Source organism: Ambystoma mexicanum, chromosome 14, assembly GCF_040938575.1.
Source record: "Ambystoma mexicanum isolate Mex_15411 chromosome 14, UKY_AmexF1_1, whole genome shotgun sequence".
Taxonomy (NCBI): Eukaryota; Metazoa; Chordata; class Amphibia; order Caudata; family Ambystomatidae; genus Ambystoma; species Ambystoma mexicanum.
This window is the reverse complement of record NC_090940.1, coordinates 326075150-326102080: the sequence shown is the minus strand read 5'-3', so window position 1 is coordinate 326102080 and position 26931 is coordinate 326075150. Positions and strand designations below refer to the sequence as shown.

The 26931-nt window shown below is 46.6% G+C and overlaps 1 protein-coding gene across 2 annotated transcripts in view; it reads left to right on the top strand.

Moving 5' to 3' along the window:
* The first annotated feature begins 3280 nt into the window (after positions 1-3280).
* Positions 3281-26931, top strand: part of TDP1 (tyrosyl-DNA phosphodiesterase 1) — a 1670976-nt gene continuing 1647325 nt past the window's right edge. The window contains exon 1 of one of the 2 annotated variants that reach the window (XM_069637461.1): positions 3281-3562. In XM_069637461.1, the coding sequence (XP_069493562.1) occupies positions 3555-3562 (8 nt within the window). In that variant the 5' untranslated portion in view covers positions 3281-3554. The remainder of the gene's footprint in view (positions 3563-26931) is intronic. The other variant, XM_069637460.1, reaches the window with a different exon arrangement.

The window sequence follows — 26931 nt, the reverse complement described above, 5'->3', positions numbered from 1 at the left end:
GTTTGGAGGAGGTGTCCCTAAAGATTTTGTCCATCAAAACTGCCTTCTTGGTGGCTATTACTTCAGCCAGGAGATTGGGAGAAATATGTGTGTTAACCTGTAGACCGCTGTAATTACTGGTTTAAAAGGACGCCTTATTTCTTTGCTGTGGGCCTTCTTCCTTTGTGTCTAAATTTCACGTTTCACAGGAGGTGGTTCTCCCTGCATTCTTTCCTAATCCTGCCTCTCAGGAGGAAGTTGGCTGGGACCCATCATGATGTACAATGAGCTGTTCTTATTTATTTGAAACGTTTTAATACCTTCAGGAAACCTGAGTCTCTTTGTCACTTTTGGGGGGAATCGGACAAGTACTAGGGCTTCAGGTAGTAGATCAGAGAGACTATCTCACTAGCCTACCAATCCTTTGGTGTTCCGTCCCCTTATTATTCCAGGGCAGATCTATGAGCGCAATGGCAGCACCCTGGGCGGAGGCTCAAGGGTCGTTAATTGATGACATTTGAAGGGTGGCCTCTTTGGCCAACCCTAATAGGTTTGTACGTCACTATTACCTGAATCTTCAGAGGGGAGGAGAAAGTGCCTTTGGTGCTGGGGTTCTGGGGGTTGGTAGCTGCTGAACCTTGTTATTCTCATGTGACAGTTAATAAAGTGGTGCTGGGTGGTGTGCACAACTTGTGGCTGCATGTTCTTTTGCTCCCATTTATCACATACATTTGGCATGTCTCATTAAATGTACTGGGATGAGGAAGAGGGACATGGAGGTAATGTGAGGATCACTTACCGGTAATCTTCATTACTCCTAGTCTACCTCTTCCTCTTCCCAGTACATTGTTCCGCCTCTCCCTCCCGACTTGGCTGAATGGCATACATACCAACATTCTAGAGCAGCGCCTGGGAAAGAGATTTCACTACAGAAATCAGGAGGAATTCATTTTTCCATAGCGTTGCATTGGAGTTAGAATTGTTTTAGGCAGGGGAAAGTAAAAAAAAAGTGCAATTATTTAATTGAAAAATCGGGCGTCCCCCGCCTAAATTGGGAGGGTTGGCATGCTATGTTACCTTGTATTTGTATAGCGCCTACTACCACAGTTCATGTCGTCAAAGCGATTTTGCCTGTCAGAGGCAATGAACGAGTATGATAGAACATTCAGTAGTGGTAGGAAGGAGCAAAGGCGGATAGATAGCTGGGATGAGGGCAAGGGATGGGTAAGGTGCTCAGTCAGGCATGAGAAGGAAAAGGTGGAAGAGCTGTGTGTACAATTGGACCAAACTCATCGTGGAACTCACCTGTATTATATGGGGCGCAGCGCCAAAAGGATAGCTAGAGAAAAGGTGTTGGCTGCGCCAGGGGGTATGTCTTGAATGTAATCACTGCATGGTGAGCTAGGGCATGTTGAAGCCATGCACAAGAAAACACAGGTGGCAATGCCTTCCTACTTACTTCCCTACCTATGCCCCCCAACAACATTTGACAGGGTTTGTATGGCAGAAATCTGAATCTGCCAATTTTGCAACCACTCCCAGAAAAGGAAGCAAAAAACCCTCTCATTTTTTGTTTTCCTCATTTATGTCATGATTACAAACCTCTAGGCTCGTGTGCAAAGTGGTTAAGAATACCAAAGCCTGTCTATGGCTTAGTCTTTGTTAGACTTCTGGGCCTTCCACAGTGTCATGGGGAGCCAAGGCATGTAGAAACCATGGCCAAAACAACACAGCATGCAAAGCCCGCTCCATTCTCTCTCCTGAGCCTCCAAACTGCAGGGTCTATAGATGGGCAAGCTGGAAGGAAATATGGGCACATTTAACTGAGGGTGGGATTTCAACCACGGCTTTGTTGGGAGCAGAAGAACCAGTCTGAACTTCCTGGCGGTTCCTTAGTCCTACTTTACTGTAATTGTTGTATTGCTTTGTAAGGCAGGAATCCTCTTAAAATGAGGATGGGTGCTTATGGGAGTTAATTTACATAATCCTGCCTTTGACTAGCCTTCTCACCCGGGGCTGCAGTTACTGTGTCCTGTTAATTGAGGGCATCATGCAAAAGTTAGGTCAGAACAGGGGTGTATGATCAAGTTAACAGATCAGATTTCCTAATAATAATTTTGTTGTTGTTGCATGCTTAAGGCATTGCTTCATGCATGTATGGATTGGGCTATGACTTGGTTATGCGTAACTGAGGTCAGGTGGGATACAGGACAGTTGTATCCATAGGGGAGGGCTGTGACACAAGGGGTTAGGGGTAAAAAAGAAACAGAGGAAGGGTTTCTTAGGGGGAAGGCATACCTCTCAACTCACAAGCTTTTGGCAAACAGCTGTCTCATCCGCCAAGCTCCCTAACTGCCCATGTACGTCAATGAGCTTTCATCTGCCCAAAACAAAATCGGGTGTTTTCCTCCGCCTGGGGCCAAAAAACGTTGAGGATTATGGGGAGGTGGGACACTGCATGATATTCACTGGGATGAGGACGAGTTGCACTAGGAGTAATGAAGATTACCAGTAAGTAATCCTAACATTATAAACCCCAGAAGCAAGGTTAAATCTCCTTACTGCAATGGACATGTTGGTGTGTATGGATTGGCCCATTTACTGGTGAAGCAAAAACACATTTTCGCTATAGTAAATATACATGTATTAGGTTTGTATTCCCGTTTCGTCCTGCTCCACACCAATAATTGTGCACTCACACACCCAATAAGACACAGGAGATCAGAAGTAGAAAGGTACAGCGTATACTGTAAGCTGGAACCAACGTCTGGGAGGACTGCTCTGCCAAATCCTGGGCGTGCCTCACCGTTATATACAGGCAGAGTGGCTAGTCCATTCTCCCCCAATAATACAGCTAATAAAACATATGTTTATATAAGGTATGGTACACAGAGAAAGTTTGGGTTTCATTAAAGAATGATTTCCCGATCATGAGGCAGCCTTTTTCCTTGGAAGCCTACTGCAGTAGTAGATATTCACACTTCTCAGGAGGTGCCAATGCCAACCTAGGCTGCCCTAGGCGTGGTCTGCATGCATTCCACAGCAGTAACCCGTCCATACATGCCAACCCACCCGATTTAGTCGGGAGACTCCCGATTTTCACCGCCTAAACTAATTCTAGACTCAATGCATTCCTACAGGAAAATGTCCACATCCCGATTTTTCTGACAAATTCCCTCCCAGGTGCGTTGGAATGTTGGCATTTATGCCCATCTCCACGTGTCTCAAAGAAAAACACAATGTTAGCGCTGGCAACAGTTTCTCGATGCTTTTCTAATACAAACCAACAATATTCCTTTATATTCAGTCCTTTTCGCCCTTCTTCGTTCCACTCATTTTATGATGAAAGTAAGTCATCAATACCATATCCTTGTTGCCTTGTGCAAACAAAGATGGCCTCTGCTTTTCTGCATACTCAGACTGCCCCAGTGCTGCACCATTACAGATGGCCGATCCTTTAACGTAGCTAATCTACAGCCGGCTCGTCCCTTTTCTGTTTCTACGGTAGCTTGGAAGGCATGGCATGCAGCTGACGTTAGTGTATCACCATTTGGAGTATACTTCTAGGTCTCAGGATGCAAAGGTGAATAAGACATTCCTTTGACGACTGCGCTGTTAGTTTTATTGACACGTTTTCTACTGTGGTGCAGCAAGCGCGTGAACCTCCTGTTAATGTTAGTCCAAGATGATATTGCTGAGCTTCCGTAAGCCAAAAGCGTCCCGAGTTACGGGAGCTACTTTGAAAATGTTCCGCTTGCTTTTGGTTCCGCTGTTGGTGTATTGATGGGATGCTGGTAGAGCTTGACACTCAGCGTGCAGTATCAGATACTGTGGCAAGGCTGGCTGCATGGATGAGCGAGCAAGAGGGGTGGGTTTGGGGCAGAACCAATCCCACTCTTCTACCACCTCATGAATCGGATGCGCCGTCCTTCACGAACCCATAACCAAAAAACGCTCGCAGGCTATTCAAAAATTACTTTTGTGCCAGTTTTTTATTGTTGAATTGTGCAAGCAGGGAGAAGCTTCTAGCTTAATTACATAAGTGCGCAGAGTTAACGGGTAGTAAAACACCATGGAGCCGAGCATCGTGTAAAAGGTGTTGCTAATACACTCTTCATGTCGAGTGTGTCGGTAGAGTGGGGGCGGAGATCATAGCAGGCAGAATGATGGTTGTGTGAAAGCGAAATTTGAGAACTAGGAAAAAAGGATGTCGAACAGGAATTGTTAACATGTGGATGGTTGAGAAAGGCAACCACTTGTAATTTTAGTGTTCAGTTCTTCCACCTAACGTTCAGTGGTGGAAATAGATAAAATGTAAAGGAGCGCCCAGCCGCCCACAAGGGTGGAGGGGGGTGGAGCTTGGAGGAGGGGGCGGAGATCTGAGGGGGGTGGCGTTCTGAAGAGGCAGAGCTGGCAGTTGAACTCCCCTCAAAGGAAATGTTCAAAATAATAGTTGCAATTTCTTCCAAAGCTCCACATTGTACATCAATTCCACTTTAACCTTAAATAACTTCCATGGCAGTGGTGCACCCAAAATACTGTTGGTAATGCAGTGATTTTTAGTATATTAAGGGATCCGTAGACATGTTCTACAGTAGAAGGCTACCAGGGTAGCTCAGTAGGTTGAGAGACCATTGCTGAGATGTTATATATTAAAAACTGTGCGTTAATCATATGACTTTTTTCAATTCCTTATAAAAACAACAAGTGCCATAAATTTTGTTTGGCCAGGGGATGGGTTTGGCTGTTTGCTTGATTATATTCAGGGCGTAGGTGGGGATATTTCTGCCCTTGAAATGAAAATCAAAACTTGGCCACCATGAACCAACAGTTTACTTTCCTAATAACTGCTCTCAGCACAACAGAAGCATTTATTTGTGATTAAGCAATTTGACCACCATATAAAACATGTTTATAAATATAACCTGTGATAAAACACAAAGGGGCACAAAAAGGTAGTCCGACAAAAAAAGAAACAGATTTCAAAGAAAATTAGTGAATGCAAGGTTAAGCAGCATTTTTGAGTTTGGAAATTACTTCTTTTTTCTTTCTATGAAAGTGTAAGATACACATTTGGAAAACAATAGTGTGCCCATCTTGTAGGTGCGTGCTGTTAATAGTGATGGCCCCCACCCCAGTGATGGTCATGGATGGCCCATTGATTCTGTGGTATCCCTTTCAGGCCAGAAGAATGAAAACAGGCTGAGCAAATAGAGTTTGCAAACACAGGAGAAACGGCTGGGGAAAGGAGCACAAAGTAGATTAGATCACCGAGCCCCCACCTTTGCTTGACAAAACTGGGGGGCTTGGTAAAGCCTTTTCAGGGTTTAGGCAGGACGGGTCTGAGATCTGAGGAGACATCTGATGCCGGATCTCATACCCGTCCGGAGCCGGCCATTGACCAGAGCTGCTGACGTTATATAATACAACCACTCTCTGACAGAACTAGAGCAATCTTCCTGATTCTGGCTAACCTGAAAATGATTGTAGTGACCCCTGGGTTGTTGCTTAACATAAAACTTGCAGCCTTCAGTTTAAGATTGCTTCTTTAATTGACTAACGGCTCGTAAGCTACGCATGCTCTGGACTAGTTAAATTCACTGTCCATAAATATATGTGTATAAGGAAGTCTCTTGCTGCCTGTACAGCCTGGAGTGCTGTAGTACAGGCCAACTCGATCTCACTCTGGAGGAGCGCCAGGGTGTAATCTCTCGCTGCACCTCCGCCCGCCAAACTGCCATGCTCTTCTGCCACTCATGCTCCCCTGAGATCTCGCAAGAAGATAGTGGGAGCCTTTCGCACCAGACCATGTCTCCACACCCTCCTTGAAATCGGCACATACATTTTCCACAGCTCTTTCCTTCCATTGGCAAACCAATTCATAATGCTCGGATTACTTATTGGTAAGCTTCATTACTGACACGTCCCTCTCTTCCTCGTCCCAGTCCATTACCTTGTCAAGGAGTCGGCCTTCACCCCATCCCCTACCGCTTTTTTCTCCCTCTTCCTCCAAGATACAATTATGGTATCTTTACTGATCCACTCTTTTTTCGGCTGCTTCGCAGCCTCCTATATCATTTTCTCCTGGCAGCACCTGCTGTGCTCGGGTTGGCGGTGGATCAAGAACCTTCCGGCATGCAGAGTTGAGCCGTCTCTGGCAAACCCAAGCAGGACCGGGGCTACAAGTCATGTTGAAAGTGTAGCGGGTCTGCTCAACTGGGCGAGGTGATCTGGGGCTGCGCCTGGCTGGCGCTGTACACAGACGGGCAATGATGCTGGAAGAGAAGGCCACATGTGAGGGTCTTCTCGTCTCTGCCTCATCGGGCGGAATAGGTGAGCTGGGCCACGCCACTTAAAAGGGTGGGCAGGTAAGACTCCCTATTGTGTGTTGGCAGAGGGATGCGCATTGTTGTTGCTATGGGGTCACACAAGCGAAGCAGGAAATGTGACACGGCATGCAAGTCTAGTAACTCTTCTTTTCCTGATGCTACTGAAATGAGATGGCAGTCTAGAAAGAGACTAAAGGCGATTATGAAGGAAACACTGAGGGGAGGAAGATGCTTGGAGAGGCAAGAGCTCCACAGTCGAATCTGAGCTATCTGGACAGGAGACAGAGCCTATGAACAAATACCTCGACCACGAGGCAGGAGGCAAAATCCTGGAACATGTGGCAGCACGCATGCAGTTTGCAGAGGTCGGGACTGCTACACTGAATCCTAAAACAATGAAGAAGGGCCTCCCGTTGATAGAAGACATTCGGAACAAATTACTCAGAGTGGAATGAGCTTGACAGGCTTACCATGCAATGGGAAGCTTAACCCTCTGAAAGGGGAGGAAACATTCCTACCTGTGGCTGTAGTGATGGATTCACTATTCCCAAGGCTCATGGGACGACCGTCAAAGTCTCTAGAGGAGGCAGCAGTGATGTATGCTTCGGATAAAAAGGTTGATTCAGCATTAAGGCGTAATTATGCAGCGTCCTACCCATCCCTTTGCTCGTCCACGTATGCCTCCCACACCACCCAGGCCCTTTTGGAGGACTTCCATGAACTCTACACTAGAGTGGATGAAGGGCAGGAATGTTCAGCCCTTCTGGAAATCATGCAGTAGAGTTACTCCATGACCTGGTAAGGGATGGAGTCCGCACAGCCTTGATTGCTGTGGGGACAACGGTTGCAGCTAGGAGATTTATCCATATAAAATACTGAAAGAACGTGAACTCCCAGAAGAATGTAGCCTTGTGCCTTCCCTTTCAAGGGGCTAAGCTGTTTGTATACAAATTTGAAGGGGAGAAGCACAGGGTGCACAAACAGGAGAGACACTCTGGTGCCCATAGGAAAGAAAAGCTGACTTTAAAATCTGGCAAAACATCTGGAAAGTACTGACCATCTCATACAGGTGCAGGGTCATCGAGATCCTTGTTTAGGAACAGGGGAAGGATGCCTCTCCCGAAAGTCACTGCATCACCCCCACCCCCACAAGATGCATGCTCCTGACTAGCGGGCTCCATTTCCAGAGGTAACAGTGAGAGGGAAGGATCTATCTCTACAGAGATACCTGGATTCGCTAAGGACAAGATTCTTGGGTGCAGAGCATCGTGGCAGATGGGTACCAAATAGGTTACTCGGCTTTTTCCAGAGCCACAGGAATGGTGGAGATTCCTTCTCCTCGGGATTCCATCAAGAACATATGCTTGGAGGCAGAACGCCAAAGCCTGAATCAGAAGATGGCAATTTAACCAGTTCTGAGGGAAGACCAAGGACACAGGTGTTACTCCAGAGTGTTCTTGGTACCAAAGATGTCAGGTGGATTCCGTCTATTGATGAACCTGAAAGGGGTCAACCGGTATAGCAGTAATTTACCATTTCAAATGGAAACACTACAAAAAAACCATACCCTTGATCTTGAGGGGGGGATTTGTTAGCATTGATGGATCTAAGAGATATTTCTCTTCATGTACCAATTCATCCATTCTGTGTCCAATTCCTCCGATCGTTTTGACAGGTTGACCTTTTCAGTGTGCCACTTCGCGTAAGTCAGACCTCTGTTGATTCCCACGGCTGTCCTCTTTTCGGAAATGCATGGGGTTCACTGTTTTCCTTCCTGGCTTCGACACCCTAGGCCCAAATCTGTAGGTTGCCCACATGAACAAAATGTGCTGTGCCGAAAGGCTTGGGGTTAGCAGTGGTTTAGCCTTTTCCTTTTGCGCCCAGGTAGGTGCACCCACACATGTGAGGAACCGTTTTCGTTGGGACACCTGTGGGAACACGGCCACCCTACGAAACACGCCGCCAACAACACATGGCCTACCTCCCTGCTTCCCCACAGGTGTCCCGATTAAAACGGTACCTCACATGTGTGGGAGCACCTACCTGTGCGCAAAGGAGAAAGCTTAAAACACGGCTATCCCCAAGTCTTTTCGGACAGCTGAATTTCAGTCATTTTTCTGAAGCGCACATCATACAGATATGGGCCTAGGCTGTGGAAGCCACCAAGGAAAACGAGGAATCCCATGCATTTCTGAAAAGACACCTGTGGGAATCCAAAGATGTCTGACTTGCGCAAATCTCCGGAGAATGTATTGCCCACAAGCCCCGCCAAAGACCCACATGGGTGAAGGGTGCCGAAGGCCAGGGACATTACCGCTGACTTTGCTGGAGCTCTGGCTGGCCTGCGTTACAGCTTCCCCCCCCCCCCCAGGGAGTCCTGGCAGTGTGCCAATACCTCCCCGAAGGGAAAAGATGTAATGCAGCCCAGCCACAACTCCAGGATGGCTGGAGGGGATGTCCTCGGCCTTGGACATCCATGTACCATGTGGGTGTACCATCCCCTAAGCACAGCAGCAGCTCCACGGAGCCCTGGCAGGATCCCCATTCCTCCTCAGAGGCAACATCTGTAACGTAGCACAGCCAGAGGTGCAGCCTGGGTTTGCAGACGGACAACCCACATGGGAGACATCCGCTACCAGGGAAACACCAATTTTCTGCTGGCATGGGGGGAAATTTGTGGCCTGCCCCTGCAATTGTGTCCCAACCCACCAAAATATCTGCCCAAACGGCCCATTCCCACCCACACCACCAACAATCCAGCCCCAGTCTCACCCACCCCACTGACAGTGGGCCCCAACCATAGAATAATAAAAAACAGTACTCACATAACATTGCAGCTGCTCGCGTAGAAAAAGCTGTAAACGAAACAAAAACATTTGTTATCTACGGTCACTCCAGCAAAAATAAATCTACACTCATACTTTCCAATCATGCCCCCCCTTGCAAGCCATCCCTGGTGGCCTACTGAACCTCACCCCCCGCCCCAGTGAAAGCACATTTGCCCCTTCCTAGGGGCAGAAATTTGCACCCAGGGAGGGCTGCATGAGGTGCACCTCCCCCCCACACTCCATTTGGGGTGGGGGAGAGGCCCACCCCAAAATGTCAGACAGGCCCCCCAATGGACGGGGCAGTAGGGTTTGGGCACCCTAGGGGCAGATTGGTACACCAATGTGCCCCTCTGCGCAAAGGGAAGTTTGGTAAACCAAGAAAAAAATTGAAAATTGCAGGCTGCACTTTAGGTGTGGCTGAGGGGCACCCTAAACCGCCGGGAAGTTTGTAATGTGAAGGGGAGTGCACCTCTCCACCACCCCCCAATGGAGGGGCAAGTCATCTCATGTAGTCCTCCTTGGGGGCTGCCATGCACTCTTCCCTGGGCTCAGGTGTCCCTTCCTAGAAGCAGGTATCTGCCCCCATGGAGGGCTGCGTGACATGGCCCCCACTCCATTGTGAGTGGGCGCAGGGGGCCACCACCCCTTCCCATTAGAAAATTCCCCGGCTGTTTGGGGTGCTCCACAGCCCCTCCTAAAATGCTGTCTGCCATTTTCACTTTTTTCCTTTGTTTACCCAACTCCCCTTGGCGCAGATGGGCACAATAGTGTGCCATTCTCCCCCCAGGGTGCCCAAAATCTACTTCCCCACCCATAGAGGGACCTGTCCGACATTTTGTGGTTGCCCTCTCCCCCCTCACCCTAATGGGTGGGAGGGCACCTAATGCTGGCTTCCCTGGGCCTCTTACAAATGGCTACGTGAGCTTCACCCCCCTCCATTTGGGGTGGTGGGAGAGGGCCACCAACAAATGTGGGACAGGCCCACCAGCGGGTGGGGCAGTAAGGTTTGGGCACCCTGGGGGCAGAATGGCACACTATTTTGCCCACCTGCGCCAAGGGGAGTTGGTTAAACAAAGGAAAAAATTGAAAATGGCAGGTTGCACTTTAGGGGGGGCTGAGGGGCACCCTAAACCGCAGGGGAATTTTGTAATGTAAAGGGGGTGCACCTCTCCACCCCCCCAAATGGAGGGGCGGGGCATCTCATGTAGCCCTCCGTGGGGGCAGATAAGGGGGGGCTGTCATGCACTCCTCCCTGGGGTCAGGTGTCCCTTCTTAGGAGCAGATATCTGCTCCCAGGGAGGGCTGAATGACATGGCCCCCACTCCATTGTGGGTGGGGGGAGGGGGTCACTGCCCCTTCCCATTAGAAAATTACCCATTGGTTTGGGGTGCCCCACGGCCCCCCTAAAATGCTGCCTATCATTTTCACTTTTTTCCTTTGTTTACCCAACTCCCTTTGGCACAGATGGGCACAGTAGTGTGCCATTCTGCCCCCAGGGTGTCCAAAACCTACTGCCCCACCCATTGGTCGATTGTGTATAGTATGTCATCTGCTGTTAATACAATCTCGTCTAGAATCTTGAGAAAATGGGTTGCGTCTTTGACACATGTAGGCGTGGCTTGGATGATGGGTTGTGGAAAGAAATCAATATAGGTCCCAAGTGGTTGCAAAATACTTTGTGTGGCGGCTACTATAGGTCTCCCTGGTGATTATCAAGCTGCTTGTGTATTTTGGGTAGAGTATACAGATGAGGCATTTTAGGATGAGTTGTTAGCAGATATGATTTTGTTTTTGTAGTGATCCACTCTTCATCAACAGCTCTATCTAATATTTCTTCTAGCTGCTTTTTGATAGCTTGTGTCGGATCTTGTTGTAATTGCACATACGTACTACAGTCTGATAGTTGTTGTAAACATTCCTCGTGGTACTGTGTGGTATCTTGAATCACTATTGCTCCACCCTTGTCTGCTGGTCGGATGGTGATAGAATCATCAGTAAATAAGGTTTTAACTAGTGATAATTCACCTCTGTTGAGGTTATGTCTCTTGGGTGCATGAAACTGCACTTTCTTCAAATCGTTCAATACCATTTTCTGAAAGATGTCAATTGCTGGTACGTTAATTGGTGCGCAGAATGTACTGTTACGTTTGAACTCTATGTATTCTGGTTTCTGACCACACCCAGGTGATCCTGCCGCAGTACACCACCCCCAGGGTTGGGATCAGGAAGCGTCTGCCCTCCCCTGGCCACCTGTAAGGAGACTTTAGGCAGGGGTTAAGTGAGGGATCTGTAGGATTCTTCACAGATGGTAACTGCCATTGTACTCACTTTTTCACTTCGATGGTGGTGCTGCTGTTGCAAAAGCCTCAAACTCTTTTGACGTCCATAATGAAAGGATACTCCCTATGCTTTTTAATAGTGTAGACATTATGAATACTGATGCTTACCGTGATGAAGAAGGAAATGATAGCATATTAATTGAAATGTAAAGGATTATGCTTTGTTTAATTTTAATTGAAGTACTGCTTGCAATGATTTATAAAAGTAAAGCCCAGATCTGGGAATATAGTTTCCATGTTGATATGAGGTGAGGGGGGCCATCACATAAGGTTAATTTTAGCATTTCATTTACAAAGCATTTATGTACTTAATATTAATATATAAGCTTCAGCAGATTGTGGTAATGTCAACATTTCCACACCGCCTCTCTTCCCTCATCTGCCATCTTACAAATGCTTGTTTTGTCCTTAATGGGGTACAATGTGGGTGAGGAAGGGAGATGAAGAGGGGCGGCAGAGGATGGGAGTGGAATAGAGGGGGGAGAACACATGACAGAATGAACACACAAGAGAAATAACTAATCTGTCTGTAAATGGCTACGGGTAGGATTGCATGTTGTTTTGCCCTGTAATGCCTACTCCTGCCTTACCCCAACTAACCAACTAAGATCTACTGACAAATTACCCTACACTCACAAACCCCCCCCCACCCACAGAAGACCCCCTCAGGCCTAGCTGTTAGCACATCAACACTAAGCGAGCCATGACTGTTAGGAAAGATTTCGCTTTTAGGCAACCTTCCCTCCATATTATATGGACCCCCATATTGTTTGCTTTTGACCTGTCCAGGTTTTTTACTGAGAAGTAAAGCCTTCAGCTTCACTTGCCTGTCCTTTTGCTCATTTGTCATGGGGAAACTGATTAGTCCTTCAGACTGTCAGTACTGGGAATCTATGTTTCCCTTTTGTCTTTTTACCTTCTTTGGTAACTTTTTAGCATTGCACCCAGCAGCTTTCAATGCAGTGGTGTTTCTTTTGTGTCAACCTAGACTCTTACCTATTGGATTTTTGGTTACTTTCTAATGTGCCTAAAGACAGGCTTGTGGCAGCAGATACCTTTTTACCATTTTTGCTATATTTTTATTATGCAAATTCACTTTTACTGCTTTGGCTACTGATAGTGGCTAGTGTCCAAACATGGCCGTGCCACGAGATCTTGTGCTTGTTCTTTGGCCATTTTGTTGTTTGGCCTTCTTCCTGCCTTCTCAGGTTAGGAAATCCCTAATATGGTCATGAATTTGCCAGGGAAAGCTGTGGTTTTCACTGGGAAGTACATTCCATTTGTGTGTGGACCTAGGAAGAGGATTGGGACTGTCCGGTCCTAATCCACAAACTGGTGCCAGTGAGTCTGGTGTGCATGCATGAAAACAACCCACAGTGGTTCCTGATTGGAGCACTGCTGGCTGAGTGAATGGTGCAGATCCTTACCATTGGAGGGCTGATTTGGATCACTCGCCTGAATTTAGGATTGGAAGAGGCGTCCTGCAGCCATTTCAGTAGGTCAGAAATGGAGCCTGTATCCTGTGTAGCTGTGCAGCTGACTGAAGACCAGAGAACAACTTCTGAAGAGGCCTGGCAACCTTTCCTGCAACTGTCCGGGTAAAGCCCTGCTGGACTACCTGATCTCAGAATGCCCTCCTCAGTGCTTCGCCCCTTGGAGTGTTGGGGCCAACTAGTCTTGACGCCTTCTCACGATCCTGCAGCCTGGAGCCTTCAGAAGTGTCCCTGCACCACCCGGTGGACTGACTAGCTCTGAATTGGGCTACTGTGCCAGAAGCATCACTGTTCCGCGTTTTTGCCTGGAACTTTGGTAGTTGCCAGCTCGTCCTACAAGTCGCCGTCATGCCAATTTTCAGCATCCCAGCATCAAGGGATCCTATCATGCCTGCTGTCGCCCGTGTGCGGTGACTGTCGCTGGAACAGGCTCCCCTCCCTTTGATAGTGTGTCTTGAAGAAGAGGCCTGCATTGGTGCCTGCTGTATTTCTTCATCGAAAAGTGTTGCACTCAATTGCTGAACTCAATGGGAATCTTCCGTGTACACGCAGCTCCTGGGCATCTTCTACTGGATGCAACGTCAGGAAAACCTACCTCCAGCGACTCCCAGTCCACCTGCCAAGTCATTTGGGAAAATCGGAGCAAGGGTGGTGAATAAACAGAATATTTTGTTCATTCCATTCTCTCGCTTTTTAAACGTTTGCTTAAAAAGCTGTTCTAAATTATAGAAAAAGCATTTTACTTACCAGTAAAAACCCAAGGCCCCATTCAATTTACGGATTGGACTTGTAAAGTTAGGGCTTCTATTCTTGTGAACTGGTTCTCTCATTGCATTACAACTTCCCTTCCCTTTCAGGTGTATAGGTGAATTGTGTGCATTTCAATATCCCAAGGTGACTGTATATGTTTTATATTTAGAGTGTTGTGTGATAATATTACTTTCATGATTCATTTTCCTAGTGGGTTTTGGGGCCTATAATGAATATAGTATTTTGTACTTAACCTGTCCAAGTAGAATCATTGTGTATTTCGCTGTGTGGACTCATTGTGGACCCCTGACCCCATTCACCTCTCATGAGACTAAGCCTTGACCACTCCCCACGTTTACCTTGGTTGGGTTTGACTTAGCTTTAAGAGTTCCCTTCTTCACTATAATTAGGGTGGGGTCCTGAAATCTGGCTTGATGAAATCCATCTTAACAATGACTAAGCTCTCCTCTTGAGCCCTGTCGCACATCAGCGGATAACCAGACCAAAAGTGTTGTAGTATATCAGACCTTGGCCTCTTCCCTATGTATAACGTACTCCCAGGTTTCATCTGCAAAACCCATAGAAAGCAGATTTGCACTCAGGAACTGGGTACTTTTGACCTGCACCCATTAGCACCACCTATGCCTCTCCCATTGTCCCACTAATGAAACCCACCACCTTTTTGTCTTACAGGGCCAGGCACAGCAAGGCAACCAGTAGTGGCAAACAGGCACTATATGAGACCACTTACATTACCTTTTTTCTTTTTTCACCCTCTGGAAGATGGAAGCCAATCAGGAGGCATACAGTGACACTGTCCCAATCTGGGGTGTGAAGCCAAGCCTCTGTTACACTCACGCCAGAAAGAATACAACTCTCTAGGGGAAAAAGGCCAAGAGATTGCTTGCAAGGATAACAAGGTTTAATTTTACAAAAGTAAAGGTGTCAGCAGAGGACTCTGCTGCTCGAGAACGTTCTCGCGCAGTCATCATGTAGAGTGTGTTATAAAAGTTCAAAGCATCACTAATGATGTCCTCCATAGGGTCTAAACCTGCACAGCTGATTGCTAAGACAGTATACATGGTCCTGCTCCATAGGGGATGCCAGGCTGTGATTGGTTCTCATCTTCGCCGCCTGACTTTCCCCACGTGGGTCAGCTGAGCTCATCTCTTCAGGGACTGAAGGTCAGACGCTTCATGTGTTGTTGTTACAAGGCTACTCTTTGTGAGCTAATGCTCCTTCTACATCATTATGCAGACCCTCCAGTTTATTGCGATTTTGCGATCCCGCAAAATGCCGCGAAAACGGCCGTTTTGCGCAAAATGCCGCAAAAATGGCCGTTTTGTGCAAAAACAGCATCTTTTAAAAAATTTTTTTTTTTTTTTTTTTTTTTTTTTTTTTTTAAGTAATCTGCAAAAATTACTGTTTTGAAAAAAAGAATCCTCAGGGTGCCAGGTGCTCAACTTTTTTTTTTTGTTTTTATTTACACAAGAAATGAAATCACTTGCGCCCCAAAAATTGCAGCCCAATCCACAAGGGACACATGAATGGGCACATTTTATATGCGCGCCCATTCAGATGGCCTTTTTCACCTCCTTGATCAAATAAAGTGGCGTTTCTGTCAATTTAAAAGCACATCCCTCATTTCCAAGCAAGATGCACTTTTAAATGTGCAGAAATTGTAGGCAACCCTACGCGCACGGGATGTGGGGCTGCCACTGCATGACAGGGTCTTTCCTGACCCTGTCATGCATTTCTTTTAAGGTATGAACCGCTGCTGAGTCGCTTGCATTTCTGTTCCTCAAACAGGATAAAAATGCATTTTTTGGGTCACATTTTACAGCGGCAGGCACCTAGAGTGCCTGTCCCTGTGAAAGGCGCTGGGAGCTTGCAGAAAACTGTTGGGAGAGCGATTCTATTCAAAGTACTCCCCATTTTGATGACAAAAATCTATCGAATGTTACAATTTGACCAATTACGTGCAGTACTATTCGATCGATTTTTATAAATACTGAACATGTGTTGCGGGGGTGTCACCCGCTCCCCTTGTTTAGTATTTTTGGTCTAGGGTGGTTGCAGAAGTGTTTTCCCCTTTTTCCTCAAAATTGGAGGCGGGGACAGAAAAAAAAGGAAAATAACGAAAAAAGGACCCTGCAGAGTCGGATCCGACCCGCGTTAGAGGGACGGATCCGACCCGCGTTAGAGGGACGGATCTGGCACCGCAGGGTTGCAGGGGAAGCTGCAGCGACCAAGCGGTTAAGTAGGGGAGGGGGTCGGGTGGTGGTGAAAGGTACATTTTGGGTTGTTTGGCTGAAGTGCAAATCAATTTGCAGCAAAATTGACTACGGTCAATTCCGCCGCAAATAATTACACTTCGGTCAAACAACCCAGAACACCATTCAAGGCAGCTGCCAGCGCACAATTTGCGCTACAGCTCAAGCCTGTGGAAATGCGCCGGTCACCTTTGAGAATAAGGTGACCTGCTCATTTCCAAAAATGGGTTGTCTAAAAATAGCATATCCTCCGTTCTTTTTTTAAATGCCCCCTCATTTGAGGAACTGGGACAAAATCTACATTTAAAAAAAAATAATAAAAATGGTTACACTATGAGAGAGAGGGAGAGTGATGGGTGAGATGTGAAGTGATGGGCAAGAAAGCAGAAGAAGAGCAGTGGGTCAGAGGAGGAAGTGCTGCACAAGAGAGCAGAGGAAGCAGTGATGCGGTGGGCCAGAAATCTGAGAGCGAGCAGAGGTACAGAAAGTAGAGGAAGCGGTTGGCCAGAAAGAGGCAGTGAGCTGCAGATTGGGAAAAAGGATGAGGGAAGAATGTGATAGAATGGGAGAAAAGATGCAAGATGCAGAAGCAGCACAAAAGAATGAAGGACTGTATATTGAGGGAGGAATTGTAGAGTGTAAGGTGTGAGTTGGGAGTATGATTTGGAGTGTGGCAGGGGCTGGGCAGTGCAGATTGTGACTTGACAGTGTGACATAGCACGTGAGTATTTGTATGACAGAGTGAGAGGTTAAGGAATGTAAGTTATGATGGAGAGTTGGTGAGATGTTTGTGGGTGTTTGGGGGATTGGAGAACATAGAAGGGGAATATTTTCAGCATTACAATTGATAATGATCAATTTTGGTTAATACTATTAAATAGGCATGAACATTAAACCAGAAATGTAGCCAAATCAAACACTGTTCTGCCAAGCCAGAGACATCTGGGACTCTTCCTATTAAATTAATACAAAAGACACATAATAATGATACCCTGGCTCTCTTCTAGCCTTGCACTCTACCTATTTCCTGCAATGTGGCAATCTTACACCCTCCAGTTAATACAAAATGTCCCGCAAAAATGCCGCAATAAATAAAGGTTTGTGCCGCAAAATTTGCCATTTCATGCCGCAAAATTTGCCATTTCATGCCGCAAAATCCTGGAAGGTCTGATTATGGCATGCACCTGGGAGGCTTATGAACTGACACCGGGCGGGAAGGGAAGAAACACAATCATGGTCACCCACACATTCTGTGCTCTGTCATTATCGCACTTCTGCACCCAAGGCTTCCACATTAATTTTAATCTATGATTTTATTCCTCCCTGTACCTCGCACTACAAAGGGTGTTTTCATGGGACAAGGTTCAACGGTTGCACATATTCAGTTTTTTTTATGATCATTGGTTTTATGGCTGATGGGCTGGCGTCACTCACTATCATGGAATGCAGGGATTCTTGGACTGGGTCACTGGTGGGTGTTAAAATTCCTGATGGGCTGGTTGTTGGCCTGGTTATGGTGAATGGCCTTGCAGGGCGCGTTCCTCTCTGTGGTACCAAGTAATTTCAACAGTCAGGGAACAGGGGGAAGTTTCTGTGGGAATTAGCAGTGCAGGCTCATCTGCCTTCAGTGTTTGGGCCTGTCCATGTTTCTTTGCCGGGCCTACAATTAGTGCGCAGCCATGTAGGGCTGTTCATGGGATTCGCCTCCCTCTAAAACGCCTAGGGGGATGCGACAGACTCATTTCCACCTCAACAGGTGTTCTATCTGTGCCAACTTCTACTTCCGGTCAACTCTCCTGCCCGCTCCGCCCACTGCACCTCCTACTTTGGTGCTGCACTTCTCTCTCGTGATCCCCTGCCAACCCAATTTCCCCCAGACTGCTTGCTTTGGCTTTGCACACCACACCGCCAGTGAGCAGTAGAATTGAATTTTTGGCACTATTGGAGCCCAGCCTTGCATTTCATTAGCAGCAGTTTTATTTTTGGTTTTATTACTTATAGTTGCCCGATGAACCTAGAGCATGTTTTTTAAAAACATTTTGCACCCCTATTGTTGGAGAAACTGAGCCTTCGTAAAATGTTTTAGGGTAGTAGCAAAGGCTGAGACAGTTGTATTGCAAGACCATTAAAAGAGCTACATGCTTACTTAACTAGTGCAGTCGCACAACAATCTCACCCACCCCTCCAGATCTGCAACTTTGAAAAGTTATGTCCCATGACTGAACCAAAATTTAGGAAGAAGACCCTTCAAGCAATAGTTCGCTGTCCATCGTGTGAGATGAGGTCTGCTTCCCGTTTTGCTTTTTCTAGAATGTTCTGATAGTCCGCTCTTGTCTCAAATCTGGCGCCACTGCACTGATCAACTGAACAGTAGCCTCCTAGAAACCTCCCTTCCAAATGGTAACCAGAATGAACTTTTCCATATTCCAAGTGTCACCGATTTGTAATTGATTTCTGAACCCTCCGTCGCATTTCAGTAAGACATGATGCCTCTGTGCCTTCGCACAAATGTGCTGCGTTAAGAGCTTCCACGTTTCGCCCTCTTTGTCGGACTTACTTTCAAAATGAGTTGAACGGAAACACTAAAACACACCCAATAATCAATCAATGTGATACCATATTCTATAATAATAGTTGAAAAGGAAAGAAATGCTAGATAATCTATTCTAGTTATCAGTCTCAGAAGCGATTAATAAACGCAAAAAGATCACATGACCGTAACAAACAAAGAAGTGATTTGAATCTACATTATTAACATCTCTGGCCTTAGTCCCGAGGTGCAAATATCCATAATGCCTGCAGTGGCAGGCTGGATTGGCTGTAAGGGTATCTTACTTTTCTCGAGACCTGGGCCTGGGTAATGACCAGCGATACAGCCAGACACAGCAGGTATTATTGTTTACATAATGGACAATGCGAATGCATTTGAGTCTTCTTTGGAAGTGTTCTTTCTCTTGTGTAGATATGCCTTATATTGTAATTTGGTATCATGTCCACGCATTTCACATAGCAATAACACATTTACTGAGGAACCATCTTCAGAGGCTAGAGGGACTCTGGGGACCATGTTTTGGCCACAAGTGCAGTGATTGGCGACCTGCAGGCTGTCGAAGCGGAACTCCCAGAGCCCAAATTCATGTTCCTTTCATAGACCAGAGCAGATAGTTAGGAATGGAGGGTTGTCACCATTGTGTTTAACCAACCATCCTTTAGGTACAAACATACTGACACATCCATCACTAATCTGTCCATAAGGGTGGGTGAACACTCTGACCTGCAAACATGGAGGCTGCTCCACTACTGAACACAGGAGCAGAACAACATAACCCTGTATTTCCAGTGCAGGTGGGCAACCACTTGTAGCTGACAATCACTCACACAATGTATGACATTTCTGAAGGGTCCTGGGCCCACAGGCATCCCTACTCTGGTTGCTAAGCACAGACATGTTCCCCATGGCTGCTAAGGGCACCACCAGAGGCATGCAGCTGCGCGCCACCGAACAAGCTTCTACATGACAACAAAATGGCAGACGCTGTCTTCAAACTTCAATCCCTGGCAGGAGTCAAACGGCCTATCTGGGAAGGGGGAATGGATACGGAGTGGCATCTGGATATCTCGAGCAGGGAGAAGAGGACCACTCCTCAGGAAGAAGGGGAAACTAGGGCATGGACAATCCTGACAAATATGGAGGAGGTGAAGAGCTTATCAAAAGAGAATATAGCTCATCTGCTGAAGAAAACGAAGGACCCAGGATGGAAAAATGTCACTATTCACCTGAGGGTCATACCACAGACTCTAGCTGCGGCCCAGGGAAAAGGATGATCTGCTGCTGCAATCTTACTGAGGGATATCATTCATAGACTGGCAAGACCCATATGCATAGAAGAGAGGAAATGCAGTTTTAGCCAAGGTGCTGTAGTCCATGAGGGCCTATCTGGGCTAGTAGGTGATGACACAGTCTGGCCCCGACCCTGGCAATGTGGGAATATTTCGTGATGGTAAGCTCAATGTAATAACTGTTTAAGCGAGGGGAAGAATGTTTTGGCAGTAAGGTAGTACCCTAAGGCTAAAGGGCAACACAACTCTTGTTGCTTAGAGTGTGCTGCTTTTACATCCTGAAGCCTAGGAAGATGACCCAAAGCCAGAGGATGAAAATATTTGCACCGAGAAGAATCCTAAAACTAGGAGGGTAGTCAAGAATCGTACTGATTGCTGTAACCTTAAGCAGAGAGTCAAACCTAGAAACAAGTTGGGTACTATAATCCTGCGGCTGTATATGTTGACTTGGGGCAGGGGTCTGCAACCCTTGGCTCTCCAGATGTTTTAGATGTGTTGGACTACAATTCCCATCATCTCTAACCATCATATTCAATAGCTAGATATCATGGGAATTGTAGTCCCAAACATTTAGCGAGCCACAGGTTGCAGACCCCTGTCTTATGGAAAATCAAGTTAAGAACTGGGAGCCCTTTAGATAGACATCTTCACTTATTTTCAGTTAAAGAATCCTGATACTTTGAAGATTGTGAACCCTGCTGAGTTGTAGTTCAAGTTCCACTGTATCCTTCAAGCGGTTAGCCAAATGCAACCGGCTTAATTTTGTCAATAAAGGTGTTGAACTGTATTCTGTTGTCTTGTTTGTTCTGTTGGTCCGACTTCTTCAAATAGCACATCTGCTATGTGTTTGATGGAATTGTATGTACATTTTATTTGTGTGCGATTTTGATGATTTGGAAGTAATTTAAGGAGTTTTTGTTATGAACTAAACAAATATGTATGGATTTTGACAGCAAACATGGATTGTTAGGACAATGTGGACTTCCCATTACCCACTTGCTACATTGTAGCTTCCCCTTAGTCCCCAATTCATTTTGCATATACACTACAGTTTTCGCCTATACAGACCTTCCAGGATTTTGCGGCATGAAATGGCAAATTTTGCGGCATGAAATGGCAAATTTTGCGGCACAAACCTTTATTTATTGCGGCATTTTTGCGGGACATTTTGTATTAACTGGAGGGTGTAAGATTGCCACATTGCAGGAAATAGGTAGAGTGCAAGGCTAGAAGAGAGCCAGGGTATCATTATTATGTGTCTTTTGTATTAATTTAATAGGAAGAGTCCCAGATGTCTCTGGCTTGGCAGAACAGTGTTTGATTTGGCTACATTTCTGGTTTAATGTTCATGCCTATTTAATAGTATTAACCAAAATTGATCATTATCAATTGTAATGCTGAAAATATTCCCCTTCTATGTTCTCCAATCCCCCAAACACCCACAAACATCTCACCAACTCTCCATCATAACTTACATTCCTTAACCTCTCACTCTGTCATACAAATACTCACGTGCTATGTCACACTGTCAAGTCACAATCTGCACTGCCCAGCCCCTGCCACACTCCAAATCATACTCCCAACTCACACCTTACACTCTACAATTCCTCCCTCAATATACAGTCCTTCATTCTTTTGTGCTGCTTCTGCATCTTGCATCTTTTCTCCCATTCTATCACATTCTTCCCTCATCCTTTTTCCCAATCTGCAGCTCACTGCCTCTTTCTGGCCAACCGCTTCCTCTACTTTCTGTACCTCTGCTCGCTCTCAGATTTCTGGCCCACCGCATCACTGCTTCCTCTGCTCTCTTGTGCAGCACTTCCTCCTCTGACCCACTGCTCTTCTTCTGCTTTCTTGCCCATCACTTCACATCTCACCCATCACTCTCCCTCTCTCTCATAGTGTAACCATTTTTATTATTTTTTTTTAAATGTAGATTTTGTCCCAGTTCCTCAAATGAGGGGGCATTTAAAAAAAGAACGGAGGATATGCTATTTTTAGACAACCCATTTTTGGAAATGAGCAGGTCACCTTATTCTCAAAGGTGACCGGCGCATTTCCACAGGCTTGAGCTGTAGCGCAAATTGTGCGCTGGCAGCTGCCTTGAATGGTGTTCTGGGTTGTTTGACCGAAGTGTAATTATTTGCGGCGGAATTGACCGTAGTCAATTTTGCTGCAAATTGATTTGCACTTCAGCCAAACAACCCAAAATGTACCTTTCACCACCACCCGACCCCCTCCCCTACTTAACCGCTTGGTCGCTGCAGCTTCCCCTGCAACCCTGCGGTGCCAGATCCGTCCCTCTAACGCGGGTCGGATCCGACTCTGCAGGGTCCTTTTTTCGTTATTTTCCTTTTTTTTCTGTCCCCGCCTCCAATTTTGAGGAAAAAGGGGAAAACACTTCTGCAACCACCCTAGACCAAAAATACTAAACAAGGGGAGCGGGTGACACCCCCGCAACACATGTTCAGTATTTATAAAAATCGATCGAATAGTACTGCACGTAATTGGTCAAATTGTAACATTCGATAGATTTTTGTCATCAAAATGGGGAGTACTTTGAATAGAATCGCTCTCCCAACAGTTTTCTGCAAGCTCCCAGCGCCTTTCACAGGGACAGGCACTCTAGGTGCCTGCCGCTGTAAAATGTGACCCAAAAAATGCATTTTTATCCTGTTTGAGGAACAGAAATGCAAGCGACTCAGCAGCGGTTCATACCTTAAAAGAAATGCATGACAGGGTCAGGAAAGACCCTGTCATGCAGTGGCAGCCCCACATCCCGTGCGCGTAGGGTTGCCTACAATTTCTGCACATTTAAAAGTGCATCTTGCTTGGAAATGAGGGATGTGCTTTTAAATTGACAGAAACGCCACTTTATTTGATCAAGGAGGTGAAAAAGGCCATCTGAATGGGCGCGCATATAAAATGTGCCCATTCATGTGTCCCTTGTGGATTGGGCTGCAATTTTTGGGGCGCAAGTGATTTCATTTCTTGTGTAAATAAAAACAAAAAAAAAAAGTTGAGCACCTGGCACCCTGAGGATTCTTTTTTTCAAAACAGTAATTTTTGCAGATTACTTAAAAAAAAAAAAAAAAAAAAAAAAAAAAAAAATTTTTTAAAAGATGCTGTTTTTGCACAAAACGGCCATTTTTGCGGCATTTTGCGCAAAACGGCCGTTTTCGCGGCATTTTGCGGGATCGCAAAATCGCAATAAACTGGAGGGTCTGCCTATACATCTATCCCAGGCACTGTTAGATTTCTTTGTTTTAGATCGAGAGGTTGAGGGTCCTGTCATGGGGATTTTGTCTTGCCATTATTGTACACGGTAGTGTAGCCTATCTAAGCTTTCTGGGACCAAGAAGGAAGCCAAGACCATATGTTTAATTTCACTCTCTTTATTAGGGAACATGTTAAAAGAATTGAGCAACTCAAATGAAAATGGGATCTTCCCAAAAAACTAAGTTCAGAATGGTTCTCCTCAAAGAGGACGAGGTCTCATTTCCTTCAAAAATTCGCCCCTTTTCCATTGTGTCTACAACAAGATTCGGGTCCCTTTGCCTTCCCAGCCTTTGAAGCAGTGCCAGTTTGTGGAGTTCCAAATGGGGTTATCTCGTCCCTTCCTGGCATTCTCGGTATTCGGTTTACCTGAACCCTTCTTCCTGCTCTAAAGCAGATGTGGGTTTTCCAGGGACCTGCACCCCACAACTCCCTCTGTTGTAAAGTCTTGTAAACAGAGCGAATTGCTGGTAAAGATAGCAGGGTTCCGGGGGTCTGGGTGGCCCTGGGCTTCTTCAATTTTTCTCATCTCCTTCTGATACCTGATCTTAAAATAATCTCCCTGAGCCCTTCTGGTCCTGCTCAGGGTCAACCGGGCCCGCCGCAACCCACCTGCACTTGCTGTCTATGTATTGGCTTCCTTTCCTCACCTCAAAATTTCTTTCACTTTTTGATGTTCTTCTCTCCAACTCTCAGGCTGTCACCATGGGGTCAATTCTGGTTTTCTGCTTGATGTCCTTCTTTCCAAGCATCCTTGTCCGAGGTATCCCCTTCTCTTGCCAACGTTACACCTTTAACCGCCACCTTGTGATGTTCTTTCCTCCTCTGTATCACTCTCTCTCATTTTTGTTACCTTCTCCTTTATCTCCACCCACTGCCTAATTCCTACCACCCCCTCTTAACCTCCTCTCCCAGGTCCTGATGTTATCACCTCCTGCAACTGCCCGCCTCTTGATGTCACCACCTCCTCTGTCACTCTCTTAATTCTGACCACCTCCTCTGGCAGCTTTCTCTCTGTTGTTACCTTATTTTTCACCTTAGCACCCACCACCCCCTTCGTTCCACTCTCACCCTTTGATGTCACTGCCTCCTACTTGGCTGTTAGCACTGCTCTCCATTGCTGCCACCCCTCCAGCCTCTGATTCTTCCATTGCTCTTCAGTTGCCAGCTTTTTCCAACTGTGTATCTCCCGCTCCTACAACCCACACAGAGAAACTGCGACTGGGTGCTTTTCTACCAATTTCCCTCCACCCTCATTGTGGAATTTTTAGAGACGATCTTCACATGTGGCTTGTAAACACACCAGGAAAGCTTTTAAAAGGCTTTGTTTATGTATTTACATTGGGTGCATGTTAAACTAGCATGTGATATTAGCAACCTTCTGCCCTAGCAGTCTGCAAAGACTATCCCGCCTCAGGGCAAGACTTATAAAGCATTCAGGCCCATGCTTATCCCCCAAGTCACCAGTAAATAGGTGCGTATACTCCCCTGCACGTACAGCAGTCACTCAGTCCATCCACATCCACCCCTGTATTCCACCTCCCACCAAGCCCTTCGAAGGCTTCACCCCCTCCCTCACCTGTGTGCCACCCCTCATGCAAATTAACAAGGGGGGTCCTGGGAGTCCCTCTGCCAGACATTAGTCCTGGTTACGAGAGACTGACCCAGAGTCTTTAGCTCACTATCTTTCACAGCTCACCCTAAGTTACTAGGGGAATCCAGACGTGGACCCCTTGCTCACTATTCTTAGAGAGGCACAGCTCCTCCCTACTGATGAGATCCAACCAGACCGAAACACGTGTCTGGGGATGCAGTTGGTACTCTTGTTCAGAGGAGAATTGCCTAGCATTTCGGTGCTGGACTGCCCCAGGGCAGGACAAAGACTGATATGTTTGGGATATTTCTTCTCTGTGAAAGATAGTGAGCTAAAGACTCTGGGTAAGTCTCTCGTAACCAGGACTAATGTCTGGCAGAGGGACTCCCATGACCCCCCTTGTTAATTTGCCACCCCTCATGCGCCATAACCTGCTCTTACCTATGCATAACAGGCCGGAGCAATATGGGGTACGCGTCCGACTCGTTAGCATCAATCCACCGGTATGCAACAAAGTTGCTGCGCCCACTGGTTTAGCTACTGCCTTGCCGAAAAAAACGGTCACTTCAAAACAATAACAATGACCTCATGGAAGACACCGAGGCATCCAAAAGCCCTCAAGCAGAAGTCAACAATTCTGCCCGTAATCATGAATCTCCCTCTTGCAGCATGCCCACCCCAGTGGCAATCACTGCGTCCTTCTTCACTACACTGCCTACTTTTGTTATGCCTTGTTCCATTGCTGCATGTACTGCTTTGCCTTGTATTGCTGCTAACACCGTTTGCAATGTACCCCCACCTGTATCATGCGTCTCACTGCTATGCAATGCTCCTCACTCTACCCTGCCTATTGCTGAGGTGCTCTGTACTGATCTGCCACCATGTACTGTTGGTAAAATTGTATGCAATGTACCCCCACATGTTTCACACGCCGCACCGTCATGCAATGACAATCCTAACCTCCTGCATATTACTGCTCTGGCTTCACCCACCTCCACCTCCCCTTCGCCACTCTCTGAATCCCACCTAAAATGTGCCCTGATCAACTCTCGATCCCTACCAGCTCATGCACTAGATGTACATGACTTGGTCACCAGCAACAAGCTTGACCTCCTCTTCCTTAGCGAAACCTGGCTAACAGAGTCCTTCGGACCTGCCCTCAATCTAGCAGTACCTGAGGGGTACATTATTTACAGACAAGACCGCTCCTCCCACAGAGGGGGTGGTGTTGCCGTCATCGCCAAGGACTCCCTATCAATCAGAACCATTCAGAAGGACCTTGATCAAAATTCTGATTACCCCCTACTCAAACTCAATCTTTCAGAAAACTGCACCTTCCACCTCATCTACCGTCCACCTGGCCCCTCAAATGACTTTCAATATGCTCTAACCCACTCCCTCTCAGACAACCTTAAAAACGCATCCAAAATTCTGCTCTTGGGGGACTTTAATTTAGGTCTTAATGACCCTAAAGACCCACAAGCTAAAACTCTCAACAAATCACTGCGCACCCTGGGGTTCGCACAAGCCATCTCTAGCCCTACTCACACCAAAGGTGTGCAAAGGACGCACCCGGACTGGGTTGCCCACCATAACTGCTCGCCAAGCCACCCTGTGATCACCCCACAATCCTGGTCTGATCACCATTGTATTATGTTCAACATCCTTGCCTGCAGAGGTCCTCAACCACCCACCATCCCTCTTCCAGCATCCATCTCCCGTAGCTCCAAACTGTGCACCCACGACAACCTATCCAAGCACCTTAGGGTACCTGCTCTGCTACCTCCCTTCACTGACGACCCTGAACGCCTTGCCAACGACTTCAAGAAAGTAATCACCCAGGCTGTTGACCTGGTTGCACCTCTCACCCTTAAAAACGCTAGGAAATCCAAACATTCCAACGCCTGGTTCACACAGGATCTCCTACAATTGCGTGGCAAAAAAAGGACTGCTCTCATTACCTGGATCAACAACCCCATGGAGGACACCAGAATCGCCTTCAAATCTATCTTGAAACAATATAAAACTGCCATCACCAACTCAAAAGCCACATCATACAATACCAGGATAGCTAATGCTAAATGTGGAAGTAGAGAAATGTTTGCCATTTTCAGAGAACTTGAGACACCCACCTCTCCCCCTTCACTGATCGTGAAGGACAAAGCCTGGTGTAACGTCATTCAGTCTGCCATGCTAAACAAACTGGAAACCCTGCAAGCCAAAATCCTCA